The 23,540-nt window shown below is 47.6% G+C and overlaps 1 protein-coding gene across 5 annotated transcripts in view; it reads right to left on the bottom strand.

Moving 5' to 3' along the window:
• Positions 1 to 23,540, bottom strand: part of WDFY4 (WDFY family member 4) — a 313,461-nt gene that overhangs the window by 182,569 nt on the left and 107,352 nt on the right. For all 5 annotated transcript variants that reach the window (XR_010727052.1, XM_066242595.1, XM_066242598.1 and 2 more), the window contains exons 13-17: positions 19,429 to 19,522; positions 3,854 to 4,068; positions 2,536 to 2,630; positions 1,496 to 1,733; positions 1,013 to 1,089 (exon numbers count right to left, since the gene is read on the bottom strand). Coding sequence is in view for 4 of the 5 variants with exons in the window: in XM_066242595.1 (XP_066098692.1) it covers positions 1,013 to 1,089; positions 1,496 to 1,733; positions 2,536 to 2,630; positions 3,854 to 4,068; positions 19,429 to 19,522 (719 nt within the window). In the remaining variant the exon portion in view is untranslated. The remainder of the gene's footprint in view (positions 1 to 1,012; positions 1,090 to 1,495; positions 1,734 to 2,535; positions 2,631 to 3,853; positions 4,069 to 19,428; positions 19,523 to 23,540) is intronic.

Raw genomic sequence — 23,540 nt, 5'->3', positions numbered from 1 at the left:
CACGGCCTTAGGCTTCCCCCTGCTGTGGATCTTGTCTGCACTGGCTGTGGCTCTGATCTCACCTGGGCATGGTTCTACTGTGTGCCAGCACTGTTTCTCCCTGGCTCGTGCCCACTTCACACCAACCTCTCCCCGAAGGACGCTCTTGTCTCCTTAGGCGTGATCTCAGGAAATGTCACAGCACTGTTGGGACTTGAGCCTAGACCCTCAAACATTCTTTCCAACTCTGTCCTTCCATGCTTCTTTGCTAAGGGAATGGGGACAGGGACACAACCCCAAGACCCACCACCATTTGGCTCACTGGTCAGCTGATCTAAAGCCAGGCAGTGTGCTGCGTGGGACAGAGGGCTGAACCCTGCAGGGAAAATGTGCCACTTAAAAAAATCACACCCACCCCACCTCCTTAGAACGAGGTTGGCAGTACAGGGGCTGCTGTCCCACTGAATGGGCAGAGTCAGACTGGGCACTCCACATGGATGCTCCATGAACACAATGGCTCCTCAGCGCCCCTCTTTTGTAGAAACCCTGGGTCTCCTCCCAGAGGGAGCCAGGCTCTCAGCTGAGGACACACTGTAAAGCACGCCAAGGGCCTGGCCAAGGTCCCACATGCCCACGGACAGGCTTGCTCCTGAATGACCAGCAATATGGCTCTCATGTTTCTCCCTGGGGAGAGTCGTGAGAAGGGGCAAGGTATTCATTTCAGCCTTTGTCAGTCACCGCAAAATGAACCAAACCCCCAGGTCATCCACCGAACACATCCGTGTGAAAGAGCTCTGCTTTGTGCAGAGCTGGGGGTTGGCCCCTGGGATGCCCAGTGAGCAGGACATCCTGCCCTACAAGGGACACGACAGACTGGAAGGAGGACTCAACCACAGAGACACAGGACAAAGGGGAAGGCTCACGCTTTCTTGAAATGCTAAGTGGAAGTCTGAAATCAAGGCTTCTGTAGGACTTTCTACCCCAGGCAGAGCTGAGGAGAGCTCAGTGAGCTTAACCCTCATGAAGCACCTACCTATCCCAATCCCTCCGGAGACAGAGTACTCTGTGCTGGCTCCCATCACTGTAGACAGGGTCGGGATAAATAGGCATCTGGAAAAAAGAAAGTGCCTCAGACCACTGACCTGCAAGTCAACCACCGGTTGTGATAACTCCACTCTGTCTTTATGCAGGGGCATCACTTGCTCTTAGACCATGAGACCCCAGGGACAGAAAGTGGCTGATGTTAGGACCATACACCTAAGAAAAGGAATCCAAAATGGAGGTTGGAAGAGACAACATTCCAGAATGCAGACATGCCAGGGGAAGAGGACCATGGCCCTATGCAGCTGAGGATGCTGCCCGTGAGAAGCACCTAGTCCACGGGGTGTAACAACACAGATGTGGGTCACTGCTCAATGGTGAAAAGAACTACAATTTGGGAATCAATATCATAATTCATCTGAGGCACTGGGAAAATTAATGAAGTATATTTTAAATACACAAAAGCCCGTTGTACCCGTAACCTTCCACAGACATGTCAAATTCCACGAACGATGGAGCCAGGGCAGCCCCCTGAGGCTGCAGGTTACGTGGGGAGGTCATGGAGATGAGGCTCAGGGCTGTCTGAAGAACAGTTGTGGAGCTCTGGGTCAGCCCCAAAGGCCTGGTGACCTGGGTGGCAGCCAGACACGGGTTAGCATCCTGGGAGGCTCTTGCAGGACCTTCAAGCGTCACTGGTGGCATTGTCTGGGACCCTAAGGCAGCAAGCAGGAGAAGAGATTTGTCTTTGCTCAAAGCACTGCCCCATCTTGGACAAGAGTAGAACACTCCACCACAGCTGGAGGGACAGCTTTGAGCTGCCCCCATTTCCCAACCTCCGTGCGGGCAGCTCTCCTGCTCCTTCCATCTGGGCTTGCTGCTGGACTACGGGGACAGCCTACTCTCCCTGGAAATGTCTCCCTTTAATTCTTTCCATTGCTGCCACTGGCTTGCCGAATGGCAGTTACTCACCGAGGTTCTGTCCTGGTTGACTGACCTCCGCACTGTCTTTCATGTGGCTTGACTCTTTCAAAGCTCTTGTCTTCCACCTCTGGCTGCTGGTCCATACCTGGCTCTTTATTCTTGCTTTCCAATTGGGACTCCTTGCCTCAAAGTTCTAGGTGAACTTACATTTAGTGTGTCCTCAGCTTCCTTTTCTTCAAGCTACTTCCTTGGACCAGCACCCTCTCAAGTACCAGGCCTGATATTAGGGGATGCACTCAATGCATTGGCTTCCTGACCCCCACAGCCCGTGAGCTGTGAGCTGTGCAGAAGGCCATCACTGAGCACCTCCACCCAGAGGCACATGCTCACTCTCACCTAACTTATGTGAGGGTAAGTGTCGCCCATCTTAGAGATCTGGACTCTGTCTTTCCCTCATTTGTTTCTATTGAGCAGCAGGCAAAATCACTTTTTATGTCTGTCCACTTCCCATTTGTTGTAAATGAGCCCTTACAAGGAATGTGTCTTCTCTGTTAATTTCTGTTCACCTGCCCCTACCCTCTCTTCTGTTCTCACCTGAGTATCCAGTATCCCCTCCATGCACAGAAGATGAACTGGGGGGTTTTGCTGCAGCTGATGGAGGTGGAGGAGTTCCAAGACCTAGAAACTGTCTGAATATCAGAACATAGAAAGAAGCAAATGAAGACATTTTGTGGGCAGAAGTTTCCTCCGGCTTCCCCTGAGCCTTTTCCTCTGTCCCAGTGCTCCCTGGCCCCTCCACACTGTCCTGTCACTGCTGGAATCCTCCTCAAGTCCATGGAGATGGACCATTCCTCTCTCAGTACCCAGACCACAGAGCTGATGAGTTCTGGATTTTTGGTGCTTTGACATAACCAGTGACCAGCTAGAAGCCTCAAACTGAACCTTAAGAGGAAAAGAAATGTGTTGGAAAATGACTTTGTCAAACATTGTTTATAAGTTTCTAATGGAATTTGCAAAACAGCCAAATTAAGCTAGTGGCATTGCCCGGCAGGGAGCACATGCAAAAGCAGAAGGAGGCTGCCCAGCCCCTGAGTTCCATGTCTGCTGGCTAGAAGGGTTGTCCTCCACCCCTCTGCCCTTGCTCCTTGTGTCAGCAGAGGCGCAGCAGGTCTATTACCCTGGGCACTGCCCTCCTGGCACCGTGGTGCCTGGGTGGGCTGCCCTGGCCACAGGGACTTAGGAGACTCTGGCCTCCCCTTCAGCCTCTATTTCTCTGCCTTTACCCCCTGAGTCTGCTCTGCCTAGTGCCTCTTCCCTCCCTACTGCGGTTCCCAGGAACCCTGTGGTTTCACAGAGTGGCTGCCAGCAGGACGGCCTCTGGGAGACACAGGGCACTGCCTCTGCCATACAGCTTGTCAGGAGTACTGGCCATCGCCCAGCGCACCAGCTGAGCTGCCTGCAGGTTAGCCTCTTGGCACCATCAGGCCCTCACCAGCCATCCTCACTCCCAGAGCTGGGTTCCCTGCTCTCTGGGTCTGGTGAGCTCCTGCTCAGGCCGCAGGGCTCAGGCCGGCTTCCTCGAAGGCTTACCTCTTTCCCCTAACCTCTCCCCTGTGGTTCTCCCAGCCATCCCCCTAGAACTATTCTGTGGTCACAGGACCCTGTCACTGTTGTCCCCTCTCTCTGAGGCCATCAGCTCATGGGAGGGTCTTTGTCTGCTCTGTGCACACTCACCACCGGCACAGTCCCGAGGCTCCTCCCTGGACATGCAGTGTCCAGTACTGGGAACGGGCCATGCCCTCCGGATGGCAGAGGGGCGTGGGGACACCTGTCCCTGTGTACCCCTCCTGCCTGCTGTGTGTGAGCAGGGCTGTCAGGGGCTCAGCAGTATTTTATGTATGGCACATGATACCTTAACACATCTGGTTCAATGGCCTGAGAGGCCAGCTTTTCAAAAATCCTGATGAGGCTGCAGTGCAGGGTGCTGCTGCTGGTGGTCAGGGCCTGGTGGCAGGAGTTCATGAGGGTCCTGAGCATCCCTGCCTCACACATGACCTGACGGTTCTTCTCCGATTTCACCAGGGACTGAATGTGATTGGCCACGGAGCACTGGATCTCCCTGGAAAGCTAAGAAGTTACCAAATCCAGCGGTGAGTCCCCGAGGTAAGAATGTTTGTGGGCAATGTTGATAGGCTCCCAATTAGACCTCACATGGGTTGAGGGGACAAGAGACCACACCCCTCGTAGCCTGTTTTCACCACACTCCTGTCTGTCCAGGGGCCCGCAGAAGTGTCCTCCTCACACGCCAGGCCGTGGGAGACCATGAGGCCCTGGCGCCAGGCTGCAAAGAGGCATATAGCCTCAAACAGCAAGATGCGCCCCGACCCACAGACAGGTGTTTCTTTGACTCGCATGATGTTGAAGTAGTTTCTGAATTCATTGCTAAAATATATAAGTCTGAAAATTTCACATCAATGCAGACAGGTGGCCTCTCTCAACGGGTAGAAAGGACCCGGTCAGGCAGGTTTGCAGTCCTGTGTCTATCAAGAAGCAGTTGGAGGTGGGCAGGGGCTGTGCCCTCGAGTGGGTCCTACATCCCCACTCAGCTGGCTTCCCTGTATAAATGGCTCTGTGTTTGAGTGTGCAGCCACTGGACTTGGGGGAGGAATTCACCTGGAGTGCTAGCCCCAGGAAATGTGTCCCACACACTCCTGGCTGGGTGGGTGCAGCTCTCGTCCTCACATGTCCAGACACACCCAGGGGACACAGGCCAGCTGGAGCAGCGGCGGCTGCGGAAGCCTTTGGGAACGTCCGTCCTTCACCCCCACCTCTGTCGTCTCTCTCTCTGTCGCCCTCTGGTGTCCGTCGCGCTGCTCCCAGGCCGAGCACAGTCTGACACGGGCAGCATGCTCCTCTCTCACCCTACCAGACGCCAGGTCACACCACTAGCGTATGTCCTGGGGCTCACAAACTAGAGTGCAGAGTCGGCTCAGTAAATATCTGAGCCACACAGAATACATTGTTCTGACAACCTTCCTTTCTTCCCAGAAAGATAAGACTCTGGAATTCCTAGCCCTCCCTGGATATACAAATGGTGGTCGGGGTGGGGGAAATTTCTTTACTGAAACTGAGGACATCCACATTCTCTCACTGGTGTATAAAATTCTGTCTGAAATGAGAGGACACCAGTTAGATCTGAATGGAATTGTCCGCGGTGGATGCTATGAGGGTCCCACCCAGACCTCCTTTCTGTGTGAGCACACCCATCACGCCTGCCCCTTTTCTGGAGGAATGCCCTCCCCTAAGGGGCTACTGCCCTGCCTAGGCACTGTGTAGTCCTCCATATATTGTTCACGCATGCATGTATACACACATACACATAGAAATGCAAGCATTCAGGCACATGAACACACATACACATGTGTGTGCATGCATGTGCTTGTATATGTAACAATTTATGCATACACACATACATGCATACAGCATACACACTCCACAGACTATAGCCAGTGAGGTCACACCCCTCAGCATCCATGGTGCCATTCATGCTCAGAGCCCCCACAGGCTCGAGCTGAAGCTAGACCTCAGCTGACAGCACATGCCCGCTCAGCCCCTCCCCCTGCACCGTCCTGCTTCCCGGTCCCCTCCCCTCCCTCAGTGAATCCCCTACGTGCACCCTGTCCTGGGCTCCACCTCCAGGGAAACCGACCTGAAGCACGCTTGGGCCCTAGCTTGTGGTTTCAAGAAAGGGGACCTAGGACAATGTAGTCCACCAACATAAAGCCGGGCTTGGCCATAAGGTGCTTATTAAATAATTTTTGTCTGAAAAGGACTGGCTTCTGGTCCCATCCGATCTCAGTCCTTCTCTCACTCACTGTGTCCCCATGAATGCTTTCCTGGAGTTCTCCCCTGCTTCCCTTTCTGCCTCTTCTTCCTCAAATAAGTATTAATTGCCTCTTTAATGTTAGATCTGGGCAAAGGTCTAGATGTTTCAAGGTAAATATGTCTTTGCTCTAAAGGGAATCATGGACTAAAGGTGAGACAGGTGAGGAGACCAGCTCAGCCCAGTGGGCGATATGTTCTGCAGATATGTTATGGAGTCTTGGGGGGAGGCTTCCCCCACAGCCCCTTGCACATGTCATGGAGCTCTTGGAGTCATATGGAAGTCTAGGCCTGGCACCTACTTCAGGGGCCAAATTTTACCCTGTGATGGGAATATTCAGGGTGTGCCAGGCCCTAGATAAAGCATGTTGACATATATATATTAGATAATCCCTATGAGGAAGATACTGAGTCAAGAGAAGTGAATTGTCGGTGCTGGCCGGTTGGTTCAGTGGTAGAGCAATGGCCTGGTGTGCAGGAGTCCCAGGTCCGGTTGCCGGCCAGGGCACACAGGAGAGGCGCCCATCTGCTTCTCCAGCCCTCCCCCTCTCCTTCCTCTCTGTCTCTCTCTTCCCCTCCCGCAGCCAAGGCTCCACTGGAGCAAAGTTTGCCCGGGCACTGAGGATGGCTCTGTGGCCTCTGCCTCAGGTGCTAGAATGCAGAGCATCGCCCCCTGGTGGGCATGCCGGGTGGATCCCGTTCGGGCGCATGTGGGAGTCCGTCTGACTGCCTCCCCATTTTCAGCTTCGGAAAAATACAAAAAAAAAAAAAAAAAAGATAAGATAAGTGAATTGTCCAGGCCACTTAGTAAGGGCAAAGCCTGGCTCAGAAGCTCCTGACTCTACCTTCTGCTCCTCACAGGTGTAGTCATGTGGGGGAACCCTGCCCAAAGAAGGTCAGAAGAATGTTTTTATCACTAAGGGACAGAAATTAATAAGATGGCATTCTTCCACAGGCCATGAACATAGTTTTATAGCCTAAATGTTTCAAGGATTAAATTATATAATAAAATGTACTACATTATTAATCATCAGTTTCTCAATTTTTTTTAATGAATGTCACACAACTCACTCTCCTGTCTCCCAACCTGCTTCCAAAGCTCAGCCTGCACAGTCCTGCCACAGACTGACGGCATTCGGTGACAGTCCCACCTTTACAATACATCAGTAACATTTCAGATTTAAAACTTTAGACTATTTAATTCTAGTTCAAAATTAACTAAACTTAATTTAAAGTTAATAAAATTAACTGAACATTTAAATAAATTAGAATGGTTTTCCAGGGGGACTGCTTACAAGCAGGATTTTGCCATTCTGAGATGTCGTTCATTCGCCCGTGTTCCTGATGTCAAGTAGAAACATAATCACTCAAAGATGTTGGCCCCCACAACAGACTGAATGTCTGTGTTCTCCCCCCAATATCTATGTTGAAACCTAACCCCCAAGGTGATGGTTTTTGAAGGTGGAGCCTTTTGGAGTGAGTAGGTAATGAAGGTGGAGTCCTCATGAATGGGATAAGTGTCCTTATAAAAGAGACGCCCAGAGCTCCCTCCTCCCCTACACCCTGTGGGGACAGCGTAATGATAGGGTCACCAATGTCTCACCAGATATCAAACCTGCCAGTATCATGTTCTTCAATTTCTGTGCCTCCAAAATTGTGAGAGATCAAATTCTGTTATTTCTAAGCCACCTAGTCTGTGGCGTTTTGTTATGGCAGCCTGAGTGGGCCGAGATGATCCTGTCCCTGTCACTGTTTACATGGCCAGTCTGAACAAGTAAATGACGTGTGTAGTCCATAGGGACCAGAAGCAGAAAGTAGAAACACCAGAACTCATTTGCAGTAAACAATTCGATCACTTTGCTTGTGAAGAGCTCCTCCGCATGGCAATCTCCTCATCAGAAGAAGGACTCCCTGCCCAGGGCTTTCTCCTGATGCTCTGGGTGTCTCTTCCTACAGCCAACAGAGTCCGCCCTCTGCCTTCCTGCTCCACTCTTCTCAGAGCAAAACTGCAGCTTCCACCTCCTGCCCTTGAAGTGTCCATCACCCAGAACCTAGATTTTGATAACTGCAGCCTTCTAATTTGGGGGGAGAGTTGGAGAGTCTTGGGGTAGGTAGGAGAAATGTATGAAGCAAGATGCAAAAATAACATCACAATATATTATTGATATGAATTAAAAAGAAATGTCTACAAGCTCCTGCTTTTATTACCAGCACTTCACATATTGCTTTAGGGACTTTAAGGGTTTTTTGTTGTTGTCATTTATTTGTTTTGTGTCTCCCCTCCTCCACCACTATTCTCATCCTCACCCCTGCCAGCAAGAATATTTAAAATCTAAATATGCAAAAAAGAAAAAAAAGGAAGATAAGAAAAAGTTTTCTAAAGGGAGAAATGCTGATCTTGCCTAATGATGCCACAAGTTTACTCCAAACTTGCTCGATACCCCATAATGGAGGAAGGAAAATTGATCGTCCTCATTATCACTGTAGCTCTGTCGATACCAATATTGCCTTGTTTTGTATAAAATGTGCTGGGTTTTTTCAATGTTGGTTCCAGTAAAATGGGGTTTTAGTGAAAATATGAGCAGTAGCAGGAAACCAGTCTCCCCTTACAAAGGGATTGATTTTCCTAACCCATATTCCTTCCAATGCAGGAAAGGGGATGATGGGTCAATTAGGACTTTGTGGTAAGCACGCAGGGTCACCAGACTGGCTCACAGGCTGGACTCCCCAGGCAAATTATCACAGAGCAATTTGCAGGGTGGCCTTATGCAGACTTTCTACACTTAACCGTTGAGCTTTCAAATCTGTCCTTGTCCAGCCATGAATGTTCATTCTTCTTTATTTCTCTCTTTCTCATGTTATCTCCTGGTCCAGATTAATAGGGTCCCAATGCCTACATGGTCCTGGCAGGGGGGTGTCTATCTAAGAAGGCATGGACTTTGGCTACATCAGTCCACACTGTGTCTTCTGGACAAGAACCATGTTGTCCTGACAGATGTAAAAACCATCAGACAACCGGTGTCCACTTCCCAAGACATGTAAAAAGAACTGGAAATTTTGTTGACTTACTCAAGTGTGTAACAGTAGTTTGTTCTATTTGGTAAACATTCTCTTTGTCTGAGGATTTCAGGAGAGAGCTGGGACAATTTAAATGACCTCGGCTTAGGAGCAAAGGTTGCGAAGGGGCTACACAAAGCCCCCAGGTTGCTTTGTTTGACGAGCTAGTTTAGTGTTTAACTTTGCTTACTTAGTTCTCTTTATAAGGGTATAAACTTCCCACTTTGCTATAGTGGCCAGCAGCTTGATGTATTTGTTTGTGGTGCCCAGATGGCCTTGTGGGCATGGGAGTTTGTGATCTTGGCTTAGGTGTGAGAAGGTTCACATCCCATGGCTTACTGGATGCACTTGTATAGACTTGCAATTACAACCAGGATGCATGTGGCTGCTGGTAAGAGAGGCTAAGGGTCTGTCTCTTGCCAACTTTTCTCCCCATCCTCCCCTTCCCCCCCCCCCCCCCCCCCCCCTGTACCGCAGCCCTAGCAATACTCTCCCCCTTTGCTGAATACACCAGGCCTTCTTTACTGATGCTACAGTTTGGAAAGTATTTCTAATCCTGCTCTGTGTGAAGCTCCTATTTGTTATTCAAGACACAATCCACATGTCTTCTCATCTAAGAAACCTTTTCTGACTTTCTCAGCCAGCACCTATCCATACATCAATCATTATAAATACCACACTAGGATAGACTTCTTGAGCCTTCTCTCTCTCTCTCTCTCTCTCTCTCTCTCTCTCTCTCTCCTGTACTCTCACTCTCCCTCCCTCCCCTAGCCTTGCTCTATCCCCACCACATTGTGAGCTGCTGCCTGAGACAGCAACTCCTCACCCTTTTCCCCGGCACGTGTCTCTGCCTCAGATGCAGCGGCTGCGTTGTCAGAGCAAGCACGGGCACGAAGTGTCCCAGAACACAGCAGGTGCACCTCACCCAGAGGGCTGAGGGGGTGCTCAGAAAAGGTGGTATGCCAGGCCAGCAGGGGAAATGGTCTTTCTGGGTGAGGGTAAGTGTGTGCGAATACCAGGGGGTGAGAATAAGCATGGCCTTTCAGGAAAAGGCTGGAGGTCAAGGTCTCATTCACCTCAGCACCCAAACCTTCCCCTCCTGTGAGCCTGTGGTCAGCCCTGAGAGGGAGAGCAAGAGCATCACCAGGAAAACCAGCTTATAAGCACCCGTCCAGGAGGATGCTTGCACAGTCTGGGACCTGAAATACATGTGGAGAGTTTCCGCCACCTCGGACACCTCTCCTCACTTTGAAACAGCTAGATCAGGTGAGCAGGGGAACCGATCAAGGGCCCCCTGAGGCCCAACACCCACCGCCCTCCAGCCAGAGCCCTTCCCACCTGTGGCTGGGGCATTCTCCGGGAGCCCAGAAAGAGAGGCTTTAACTTACTCTGAGTCTTTCTATTGCTTTGGCCAGAGTAAGCTGCTGACACTCGTTTTGTTAAAGGATAAATTTTAAACAGATTTGTTATTGTTGTTAACAGAATACCATCCACAATTGTTTGGAAGAGTTATCTTGAACACGACTGTAGAGAAGAGAATTCATTGCAGAGGTGAGTGATCTATTCTGCAAGGTCCTGGTGCACTGCTCCTGAGCTTCCAGATAGACATCGCCCTTCCTTCACTTTCTAGGCACAGGGCACAGAGAGGTGCCCAGAGGAAGGTTTTCCTGCTGGTTTGGCACTAATAGGTGGACTTGGACTAGTTACTTACTCTAAACCTGTTTCCTTAACTTTAAAATGAGAATAATGACAATACCTACCTCGCAGTACGGCTTTTGGGGGGAGTTCATAGATACAGCATCTGTGACAGCACTTTTGTGTATAGGATGCAAGTGTTTTGAGGATATTAACCGCCCCACCTCAGTTGCAGTCTTCTCAATTTTCAATGACATTCTTTACAACTGAGTGACCCATTGTCATGGCCACTGCACATTGGGCCCTCTCAGTACAGGAGAAGGAGCACATGCCTGCCTCATCCTCAGGTCCCATCTGGTGATAGAAGTGAAGTCAGCATGTGTTTACTATTGGCAGGCACTCTCCTAAGCGCTTGCATGTCCTAGCTCATTTCAACCTCACATAAACACCACATGCCAAGTGTTGCTGTTACCCTGTTTTACCGATAAGGGAATTAAGGCCCAAAGAGATTATGGCTTACTGAGGTGTCCCAGCACATGGAGGGACAGGAGTTGAAACCAGGAGGTCCAATCCAGAGGCCACTTCATTGCTGCAATCCCTGAGTCTCAGGCCTCTGGGTGCTGGTGCTGGTGGCGCACCAACTGGCCCAGGCTTCAGGGCTACCCTTACCTTGCAGGTGCTGTCAGCAGCAGCACCCCCAAACTTGCATACGTCAGGAAGGTTGTGGGATCAGAATCAGCCTCAGCTGAATCCAGGCAAAGCCAGTGGAATAGCTGACGCTCTCCATTAGGCACTGGGAACCCACCTCACCCTGTCATCGCCAACCCCTCAGGACTTCTAGGAACAACAAGTGCTCATGCCTCTGCCCTATACAACATTTACCTGAATTTAGTAACAGGCACATGGTGTTTGCCATAAAACACACCTAAACAGGTTTGGCTGTTTCCACCATCTTGAGAGGCCGGGTGAGTTTATAAAAATATATGCACCTCACCCACATTCCAGGATTAGAGGGTCATCAAGTCCAACTGTGGTTTAGGGGCTGAATTCTGTCCATCCCAAACCCCACACCCTTCTTGCAATGCCCAGGCCAGAGTTGCGCATGACTTCTGCAGCTGTTCGTCCAGTTTCTATAAATGTCTCCTTATAGTGAGCCTAAATCTTTCACTGTTAAACTAACTTGTCATTGTCTGTCTTCTTTGTCCCACCAGCAGTCAACCAGCAAGTCCTTCCCAGCTCTCCTTTCCCCAGCGTACCTTCTCTCTAAGCTGCAGACCTTCAGATCTGTCTACTGTTCCTCCCATGATCAAGGAGGTTCTCAGACCCCTCCTCACCCTGGTTTCTTGCTGCGGTGTGTTTAAGACAGCAGCGGGAACTTTACCTCCCTGAGGCAAGGCACCATGCTTCTATACATGTAGCTAAAAAAAAATTCAGAGTAGCTGTATCCCTGTCCTCACTGTACTCGGGATAATTATTGGCCTTTCACTAAACCCCCCAGGACTCTCTCACACACACTCTTCTGTTCTTCCTTGCCCAGTATGTTGTGTCTGTGTGTGTATCAAAACATGAGCACAAGAATGGTTATCCCTGCGGAGTTTGGACTCAGTGGATTCTGATCCATTGCTTAAGCAGGTAGGGAGCCCTCATGTTCCCCTTCCATCACCTTCTCCATGAGCTTCATTCAGATCACTGGTCAAATGCAAAAAAGCCAGAGGAGTGACCCCAGCCTTTGAATTCATAAGTAGACATTAACATATAGTTTGATATCAATGTTGTTATTAATTTATCAATAGTATAATGCCAGTTGGAAATATATCTACAATGTATTCCCTTTCATTTAATATTCATGTACCATGGCCCAGAGTCCTTACAGAATGCCAAAGCTGGGAGAGAAAGGTGAGCATACAGGGGAGCCAGCATTCAATAAGCTCACACTGCCTGTCAGGCACTGAGCTAAGTGTTTCACATGTGTGCTTGCCACTGCTCTTCTCAGTGGGAAAGTTTTACAAGATGCTGAGACTTGAAGAGATGACATCACTTCTTATGGTCACGCAGCGAGTGAGTAGCAGAACTGAAACCCCCAACTCGGGTCTCACTCCAAAGCCTAGGACTTGAACACTGCATCATGCATTCGTAAGGAAGAACTTAATATCTGTTACGGGTCATGAGCAGATGATCTACTGAAGTGTTTTACTTGGTGGGCATAGGTTGGCTTTGCTTTTGTTTTATTTCCCCCTAGTTAGATCTGAACACTTTAGGCAGAGCCAAGTCCCCTTCCCTATAGCCAATTATCACTCCTTTTTTACACCTGGTTTATTTATGCATTTCTTTTACCTCTCTGTCCCTAAAACAATGAGTCTGCAGCCCCTGTAACCTAGGCCAAGGGTGAGTAGCTGAATTTGAGATGCAGAAAAAGAAGTAGACAAGTCATAGAAATAATAATGGTAAAAGGGACCAGAAGAAGGGTCGCCTGCTCATTGGACAGAGCTCATCCTATCCAACTTGAACACCCAGTCCATCAGCCTACATCCATGCAGCTTGCCTTTGATGCTTTCCATCTCCAGTAAGAGTCACCCTGTGTGCTCTGTTTAAGAGACTATCCTAGGAAGTCACCTGGGGTTTGACCAGGATCTGAGATTTTCCACTCAGAAGCAACAGATATATTTTGGGGATGGGTTCAGAATGAAAGAACACAAGGACCCTAGAAACTCAACGTATTTGGAATTTCCAATGTATTATAATTTTTTTTTTTTGTATTTTTCTGAAGCTGGAAACGGGGAGAGACAGTCAGACAGACTCCCGCGTGCGCCTGACCAGGATCCACCCGGCACTCCCACTAGGGGCGACGCTCTGCCCACCAGGGGGCGATGCTCTGCCCCTCTGGGGTGTCGCTCTGCCAAGACCAGAGCCACTCTAGCGCCTGGGGCAGAGGCCAAGGAGCCATCCCCAGCGCCCGGGCCATCTTTGCTCCAATGGAGCCTTGGCTGCGGGAAGGGAAGAGAGAGACAGAGAGGAGCGGGGGGGGGGGGGGGGTTGGAGAAGCAAATGGGCGCTTCTCCTATGTGCCCTGGCCGGGAATCGAACCCGGGTCCCCCGCACGCCAGGCCGACGCTCTACCGCTGAGCCAACCGGCCAGGGCCCAATGTATTATAATTTAACAGAGCAAGACCCTGACTTTACTAACTGCCTTGTTGGAGGAAATGGCTCTCTCTTTAAATAGCCTGCCCTTACACGATGCTATCCAGGGCTATTGATGCTGACAATATTTTAGTTATTTGAAACCCATGTGATTAGTTCAATGTGTTTGAAATATTGGCTAACTCCAGAGAATAGCACCCTTTTCCAAATTGAGGGACAAATGAGTTGGTAGACAAATGCAGTTCCTGGCCCTACCTTCTTTCATCCCATCAGAACACGTGGGAGGTTCCAGTAGAATCTGGAAGGGATCCAACAATGACTCAAGGTCAGAATGATCACGTCACCACTTCCAATAAACTTCCATGGCTGCCTCTTCTTTACAGGATAGGCAGCATGGCACAGAGGCAGGAGGTCTGGGAGCCTTTCATCTGGTATGTGAACCCCGGGCTATGATGCTAATTCTGTCACTTAATTGCTACAAGTTTCAAGCCCTCATCTGCCAAATTGAAATAGCAATAGACTTGCAGACTTAACAGGTTTATGAACTATCAGGTACATAGATTCTTATAACGATTACATAACAAAGCATTTGCACAGTGTTGGCAACTAAAGCCATAGGGACAGCATTGAGCAAGTGCTTCCCATGCTGCAGTGTACATCTGCTCACAGCACTGAGCACTCATGCCTTGCTTCATTTCCTCTCATGATAATGTTGCAAGAAGATGACATTATCCCCATACTACAGCAAATAGAGTTAAGAGTCGAAAAATATTTGACAGAAGTCAAATATTTTCCCATGGCTTTGTGACTGTTAAGTGGCAGAGCTGAGATGTGATCAAAATCTGCTGTCTTCAGAGCCTGAACTCTGTTTTCATATAGTGGGTGCTTATGAAACATCATGGTGGGTGGCGATGGTGATGATGATAATGACAATGGATGAAAATCCAATAAAGTTCCATTTTCTTAACATGGACATAAAAGTCCCTTTTTTTTGTGACAGAGATAGAGAGAGACAGAGTGAAGGACAGATAGGGACAGACAGACAGGAATGGAGAGAGATAAGAAGCATCAACTCTTCGTTGTGGCACCTTTGTTGTTCATTGATTGCTTTCTCATATGTGCCTTGACCGGGGGGCTCCAGCAGGCCAAATGACTCCTTGCTCAAGCCAGAGATCTTGGGCTCAAGCTGGTGAGCTTTGCTCAAACCAGATGAGCCCACACCCAAGCAGGCAACCTCAGGGTTTCAAACCTGGATCCTCTGTGTCCCAGTCTGATGCTCTATCCACTGCGCCACCGCCCGGTCAGGCAGTGGGGCTTAACTAAACTTTCAGCCCTTCCTTTGTGCCTCTCTCTGTATTTAAGCTTTCTTGCCTTGATCCTCTAACTAATGTGATATGGGCACATCTTTCCTTTAAAGCTTAGCTCCCATCTCTCTGGCTTTTCCTTCATGCTGTATGTACTAGGGTTTTGTGAATAAACATTGGTTATAGCTGTCAGAATGCTGTCTTACTATTTTCTACATTCTTCTGCCTATCTACCCTCAAACTCAGCCTGCAAGTTGCTATAACACTCATCTCTGAATCCCAGTGACACTGAATAAGGGTTTACTAATTATTCCTAGAAGCAAACACATCTAAGGCAGGACCTGTGGCTGCTAAGCATGCCATAAAGGGAAAATGCCTTTGTTCCCAAAGAGTTCTTTTTTATTTCAAGGCCAATTCAGTTTCGAGAGAACTTGACCTGAACTTCATTTTCCCCTTGTGCTTAGGATAGCAACATTGTAGTAAAATTCCCACAGTCCAATTTTAATACTGGTGATGACACAAGAGGGGGAAAAATCAGCTAGATTATCTATTTCCAAAAGCAGCTTGCAGTGCTTGTGTTTTGTGGAAAAAGAAAAAGAACACCTCATGGTTATAAACAGAGCAAATGTAATTGGCCACATTAGAAATAAACCTGATAATTTATATATACAGTTATTTACATTGTTGCTTCTAAAATAGCATCTGCACTTTGGAAAGCAATCAATTTCTACCCATAATGCAAGAAGAACAGCTGAGAAATGTGAATTGGGCATGCACTTAGGGAAGCTGGGAGCCGTAGGCTGACCCTAAGGAAGAGGCGTGGGAACGCACATCTCATCTTTTTAATAACACTGCCCTCTACTGAAACTTTCTGCTCCCTGTTCTACAACAAAATAGTCTTGCAGTAGTCAGTTTTGTTCTAGCCTTTTCTTCTGTGGCCTTATTTCTCACTGATTTACTACTGTATTTATTGGAATGAGGTTTACACAAACACACACACACACACACCCTTTCAGAAATTAATTACTGTAATTATCAAACTTTGAATAGCTATAGATTTGACATCTGCCGAAAATATTTGAGAATACACACCACTACCTTTCATTTGCATATTTAAGAGAAAGGCAACATTAGATTTTTCCTAAACTACTTATTGTGACCTGAATAGAGAGAATAAGTATCTTACCAGATGGAATTCTCATTTTCATACTTAATTTGTCTAATTACCCTCAGAGAGGGAGAGGAAGTTCTTCTCCATATATGAATGTGATGGCCCATGGAGTTTATCTGAAACTCCAGCTCATCCACAGAGTTTTCTTGCACGAGGAGCAGGAAGGACAGGTCACTATCTTCTCTGAGTCATTTCCTCTGCCATCGTCACTGTGGAGTTGGCACAAGCAACTATTTGGGCATGAAGATCATCCAAACCATTGGCTTACTTCACATTACATACAAACTAAGTTTCATACCATGGCATGGTATGAAACATAGTCATGGAAGCCACACATCCTCACAGTGGTGACAGCACTGGGGAAATGTACAATGTCCCGATGGCATGGTCTAGAGCCGCAAAGATAAAAGACCCATTCGTCAAACACATGTTGACCTTAGGCCTGGGAGTGTTTCAAATCTCCCCTCACCAGCTCCAAGACCTTAGAAAGTTACATAACTTTCCTAAGCCTCAAACAACTGAAAAATAAAGAAATCCTTGTGTACTTTATAAAGAGCTGTTGTCAATATTGATAAAATAGCATGCTGGCATAGAAGAATTTGCATGTTTCCAATATACTTCAGATAGGCCCTGTCTTGAATATCAAGGTAAAGAAAGAAGGGTCCAGGCTTTATACAATGGAATGACTAGAGGACATTTTAATGACTAGAGGACATTTAGTTTAGGGGTCAAATATTTTTATCCAGCAGTTGGATACTTAAATGTCAGTATGGGGGCTGGTCTTTAATGAGACCAATAATTTCCTTTCTCCTGCATAAATATACAACCCCACACGTCAGTAAGGGAGGCATACGTTCCTTTCCATTGAGTCTAAGCTGAACCTGTGACTCAGTTTGACCAATAGAATGCCATGAAAGCAATGCTGGCTTGTTCCTGGCATAAGGCTTCAGAAGGCCTGGCAGTTTCTGCTTTTGTGCCTTTGAGACCCCTGAGTGGCTATGTGGCCTACTGGAGAATCCACTTGGAGGGACACAGGTAGAGGCCAGACAAAAAGGACTATATGGCAAAGAACTCAGAATCCTACCAACAACTCAGACATCGGACCCGGTTGAGCCAACCTGGGAACTCCATGCTATTCAGGCAGCCTTGTGAGGTGCTGGCTCTATAATCAGAGCCAAGTTGGACATTCCAGTCCAGCTAGCATCACGTGGAGTAGAGACAAGGTGTATCTGCTGTGCTGGTCACAGAACCTCTGAGTCACAGAACCATGAGCAAGAACTAATAGCCAGTGTTAACTGGGCAGTAATTGGTCACACAGCAGTGGATGCCTAGATGAGCAATCTAATCCACTTTGTCTCAGTCTCCTGCTTTCCCAAAAATGTTGGAAACTATTGGTACCTTCACTTCACTATTCAATGCATCCCTATTCCCTGGTTTGGACATCACCTTATCGCCCCTTTCAGCAGAGGAGCAGAAACCAGAAAAAGGGTTCCAATTACAGAGGGACATGTAAAAATGGGACTGTGTTAGCCTATTTTTATTTTTACTTTTGGACCAAATACTACAGAATGTCCTTAGTAAAAACATTTCTCTCAGCTACACTTCAAGACTTTCTTTCCTCCACTCTGCTTTTCTCACTTATTTCAGGGGGCTCGCAATATTTTTACTAAATCATTGTCATTTTCAGGCTGCGATTATAATGCTACTAGTGGTCATTTTTTTCTAGAACATGTCACTTCCTTTTAAACTCCACGACCAAGCACAGCTAGACCTATGCCTCCCTCTTCCTTCTTTTTATGTAAGCCACTGTTGTGCAGGGAAAGACCATGAGACCTACCACCAAGTAGGACCACATTTCATATCAACTGGGAATCTTTAAAAATTACTTAAATTATCTGAGCCTCAACTTCTGCATTGGTTCAAATGGAGACAATAATACTCTCCCCCCAAAAAACTGTTATGAGGATAAACAAACAGAGAGATCTCAAAATTGTGCTGGGGACTTTGTAGCTACTCAGTTTACTTCATTCCCTTCTCCCTGCTGCTGATACATCTAACGTGAGCATCTTCTAGGTCTTCCTCACCTCTTCTGACTTCCTTCTCAGAGTTCTCTGGGTTGAAAGTGCTTGCTCAGGCATGGCCTGTCCCTCACCCAGTGCTGTAACCTCCATCAGTTTGCCAGCCAGCAGAGGAGCCTTTGCTCTGCCAGGAAAGAAATATGGGAGTGTCTTCGATTCTGCCCTCCCTGCATCTCGTTCATCTTGGGGTCCTGGGATGCTATCACAGGTAGGTCTCTTGACTCCTTTCTCTTCATATTTTCCACGAACACCCTGACCAAGATACTACCATGTCACTTGGACTGTAGACATAGCTCCCAGCTGCTATCCCCTTGACCCTTTCAGACAGCCCCATCTCCAGGTCATCCTTCACACAACACCCACAGAGATGGCAATACAAATGCCGGAGAGTGTCATCGCCCACTCACTTGAAAGAGGTTGCTTGTTTCCACGGGACAAAACTCCACACCATAGCAGGGCACTAGCCTTCCTCTGCCTGCCCCATCTCACACATTTCTCCCACATCAGCCACCTACAGCAGGCTCCCAGCTGCCTGATTAATTGACACACATCTGTCAGGTCTCTGCTTAATGTCACCATCTAGAGATGGCTTCCCTGACATCCACCCCTTCATCTAAGTCAAATTTAATTAGGTCTTCCCCCTACCTCTGCTTCCATTTTTCACTCTCAGCACCTTGGAATTTTCCCTTAATATCACTTGTCACAGTTTGTAATTGGGTAGTCATTTGTGAGTGTCTTTATTCAGTCTGTGTGCACTGTCACCACCTCCCAGCCCCCACTGCAGATGCAGGCTCCATCAGGGACAGAGCTCATCTCATTAGCTTGCACGTCCTGCCCTGAGCACTGGGCCTGGGGTATAGCTGCACCCCTGCGATGGATGAATACATGGGGAGAGAAGGACTTCTGGCCCCACCCACTCCCAATGCCATCCTTAGCACCCAGACTTGCCTCATAAAAGTTAAACCATTTTAGTTGGGCTTTGTTTGGCTGTTGTTTTTAGGAAGTCATTAGGCCAACAAAAGTGATCTGCTCTGAATGGCCTTGGAAAGCGGACAGCACTCAGTTGCAGGTCGCAGATACCTTGACACTCCCCTGCAGACAAAGGCACTGCGCACCAGTGACTCTGTCACACAGTGTACTGAAGGCAGAGGCAAAAAGGAAAACCAAGTAAAAAAAAAGCCAGGTTCAAAAAATATAAACATGTGTGTTTATCAACAAGTACCTGAGGGTGATCTTCGTGGTACAACCGCGGCAGCAGCCTGACCATCATGCACAGGGCCCCGGGATGCATGATCGCAGCATCACCTTCATCCATCCTGCAGACAGAGGGGAGCAGGGCATCAGCCTGGTCTCTTCTGTTTTCCACAGACCTTTCTAAGTCTAAGAGAATCCTCAGTCTGCCACTTATTATCTGTATAACCTTGAACTAATTAATCTGAGCCCAATTTTCCCTAACTACACAATAGAGCTAACAATACTATACTTTCCTCACAAAAATATAGACTAGTGTCTCTGTGTACTAAAGCAGATAGCTGGTGCTCAGCAGAAGTCAGTTCCCTTGTGCTCCTCACTTCTCACCAGACATATGGGAGATGTCAAAATTCTCGTTTTATGTTACACACACACAGACTCCTAGGTTCATTCAATGTGGTATAAGCACCCTCTACTCTGTTCTATCCATTCAATGTAACTAAAAACCCAGATAGAGTGAGTGAGAAGCTTCCTAAGAACTCTGAGAAGTAAATGAAAGCAGAGAAAGAAACCAATCCCAAAGCACCAGGCACCTGGCACTGAGTTCCCAGGCTTCCCCCTTCAGCATGCCCTGGTGTGGACACCAGGGAGCTTGAAACTCAGAACTCTGTACCAGGTATGGACAGGACACACTGACATCAAGAGATGGCCTCTATTTCTGGTCTGAGGAGCAGGAAAGGAGGCTGCTACAAGTCACAGAGGAAGGAGGAGACTCTCTGTGACATTTTTGTTGGATTTCTTCATTCTTTCTCAGCCCAGCCTCCAGGCAACCCCACAGAAGAAGCAGTGGCCAGGCAGGCATCTGAAACTCCCAGGAAATGAATCCTTATCACTGACAAGAAGAACTATGGTCCCAAAAGTGTAAGTAAAATTTTGTTTCCTTTTTTCTCTACCTGCTTGGTCCCAGAGACAGGTGCAGTTATGGGAAGTATATGACAGACCAGGAAAACAAAAGCCTTGACGTTCTTGACAGAGGAGAAGGAAGGGGGCCCTGGGAGCCAGAAAGTGTTGGGAAGACTGTGAAGAGGAAAAGGCTTAAAAAAATGAAAATCTGGGCTCAATTCTGAGCTGCATGCACATTGGTGGATCTGACCCTAAACCACAGTCCAAAGGCTTTGAGAATTGAACTTGCTGGCAGACCACTACCCAAGACTTGCTACTGTGTGGCGCCAGTGAAGAACAGACCAAAACACTCTGAAAAGTCTTTGAAAACTGAACTCCTTTCGAAGTTGGATAAGAACTTGCAGCCTGAACTCCAATAGTGTCAACTGCCTGATAAAATAAAATAATAAATATTCTCCAAAAGATAGTAACAAGAGCTCGAAGTTGTAACATTCAAAATGTCCAGGAACAATCTGAAATTACTCAGCATAGGATGAACTCAGAAAAAGATAATTAACAGGTGCAAAGTCTAAGATGATGAAGATGTAGAGTTATCAAACAAAAACTTTAAAGCAGCTATTATTAACCAAACTCCAAGAAGTAAGCATTAACACTTTTGAAATGAACAAAGAACTAGAAAGTATCCGTAAAGAAATGGAATCAGAGTGACGTCACGGAAATGGCACCGTGAGAAGCGCGTCCGACAGCTCTCCCCTAAATCACAACAAATTTATCAACTAGAAACAGAAAAATTTATCCTCGGAGCATTCCGGAGTTCCACACAAACTGAAAGCAAAAGGACTGTTATCACTTGAATCTGAGAGACGAGGGTGTGGAGGAAGCTACCGCAGCGACACTCATTCAAGCCGCCAGGGAGTGCGCCTGCGGTGAGTCAGCCCATATACTTGGGAACCACAAGCCGCCGCGAGCGGCCAACCCCGAGCCGCTGCGAGCCCCCGCGAGCTGCCGCGAGCCCCCGCGAACCGCCACCGAGAGCGGCCGCCACGAGCCGCCGCGCGTGCGCCCGGGCCGGTTGAGCACCGCTGACGTTCCCAGCGGCCCGCACACTGTGAGTGGGGGTCGCCGGCCACCGGTGCCCGGAGCGCCCCATTCGCGTGCGTGCCTTGGGCATTCCACGCGCCCAGGGTGCCCTACTGGCCCGCACACCCAGGGGGCTCCATTATCCTGCGCCTGGTGCGGTCCAGCCGCCAGCAGCGGGGCCAGCGGGAGAGGCTTGGGAGATTCTCTCCGTGGGCAGGGCACCTCACCCAGCCATTCAAGCTAACAATCAAGCGTTGGGGGAGGGGCGCGCGCAGGCAGCCTAAAATACCTTCGGAAACACAGCTGCGACCCAATCACTGAAATTAGCTTAACCCATAAAATCTGCGCACCCTCGGTTCTAATTGATAAGATCTCTCTCAGTTCAGCGATCCAAGACAAGAGACGTGATATTTTTTAGTGCCTCTCGCTAAAGGGGCGGGGGCAACTTCTGATTGATAGAGCCTCCATATTCAGGGATAAACGCTAACAAGAAGGACTTGGCAGATAATAAGGTCTATACTACACTAGTCGTAAGCAGAGACTAGTGCCTCTTCTTCCCTGCAAAAACAGGCTACAAAGTGTGGAAAGCCTGGGTTGAGAGGTCCAACTAAATGATAGGCGCTGAACAGTCACCTTGACAACAATTGACTCCCACCCCCGCCTGATTACACTGGAGGCCCTGACTCTCAGAGCCTTTCCCAAAGCCTTGCACTGAGTGGGGATAGAGTGGGGATTTCCCAGCTCTTTGAGCCTCTTACTCCCCAGGCAGAAGCAGTTGCAGCCTTATAGCTGGATCACCAGGCTGCTAATTCAGAAAGGGGGGACTAGGAGAGAGAATCCAGGAAAGCAAACTCTCTCATCATTGGACCCTGCAAACGCCAACAAGCCTTTACTTCCAGCAAGACTAAAGCCAATTATATGACATTGCCATAGAATCCCATCAACTGCAAATCCCTACCTAAGAGTGACACAGGGGCAGAGCCTGGGGTACAGAATCACCGACTAGGAAGAGGGAGAGAAAAGAAAAAGGAAGAAGTTAACCTCTCAAAATCAAGAAAAACCCACAGACTTTACAACTTGATCCATTAATTTTTTTTTGTTGTTGTTGTTGTTTGTTTCTTCTATCTTTTTGCCTTTATTTCCTCCACCTCGGTCCTTCTATTCTCTGCCCATCTTATGCTTCCCCTTTCTTGAACTACACTACCCATGAGTGTTGCATTTTATTTTTCTTCTTCATCCTCACCCTCCTTTAAGGTTATACTCCAAAACACTTAATTCTCACTCTCTCCTCTTTTGTTTTTTTTTTGTTTTGCTTTATTTTGTTTTTTTCTCCTCCTATTTTATTTCTCCCTTCGTTTTTCTCTTCTTCTTATTTTTTCCTTTCTATTCGTTTTTTCTTTTCTCATTTTACTTTCCTCCCATATAATCCTCAATCACGAACAAATTAGTTAATTTGGGACTCAAGGCTTTTTTTTGGCTTTATTTCTCTTTTTTGCTTTTGTTTTTATTTTTTTTTCTCTTGTTTGTTTATTTTTGTGGCATTTTGGGTCCTCCCAACCCAAGGTCTCCATTGTATTTAGTCTTCGCTCCACTTAATACAACAGATTTTTACTTATTATTTTTATTTTTTCTTCTTTATTATTCTTTTTTGGTCCTTTTTTCTGATTCCCTCTTATCCCTCTCATTATATCTCTTAGTTGACCATCACTTACAAGCAAATCATCTTATGCTTGTCTAAGATTTTCTTCTTTTTTTTTTTTTTTTTTTTTTGCATTTAGTAGGTCCCTACTCCCTTTTTTTGCCCCTTGAACTCTTCACCCCAAATCAGGCCCTCCTTTATAGGCACGATATTTCCTTGAGGAGGGGAGAGGAGGGAAAGAGAAGAGAGAAAAAAAGGGGGAAATAATAAATTATTACCGTTTTTTTTTGTGGGGTGTTTACCCTTTTTTTTTTTCTTTTTACTCTTTATTAACTCTAATTAGTGCTATCAATAAGACCACCCTCAGATGCCGATAAGAAAGAGGAAATCGAATATTATGGATACAAAAGAAAGAGAGGTAACACAAATAGATGTGGAAAAATCTATGGAGAAAAGACTTAACATATTGGAAGCCTTGGAGCTAAATGACAGAGAATTTAAACTAGAAATCTTAAAAATAC

Source organism: Saccopteryx bilineata, chromosome 9 (genome assembly GCF_036850765.1).
Source record: "Saccopteryx bilineata isolate mSacBil1 chromosome 9, mSacBil1_pri_phased_curated, whole genome shotgun sequence".
Lineage (NCBI taxonomy): Eukaryota > Metazoa > Chordata > Mammalia > Chiroptera > Emballonuridae > Saccopteryx > Saccopteryx bilineata.
This window is presented reverse-complemented; position numbering and strand designations above follow the sequence as displayed.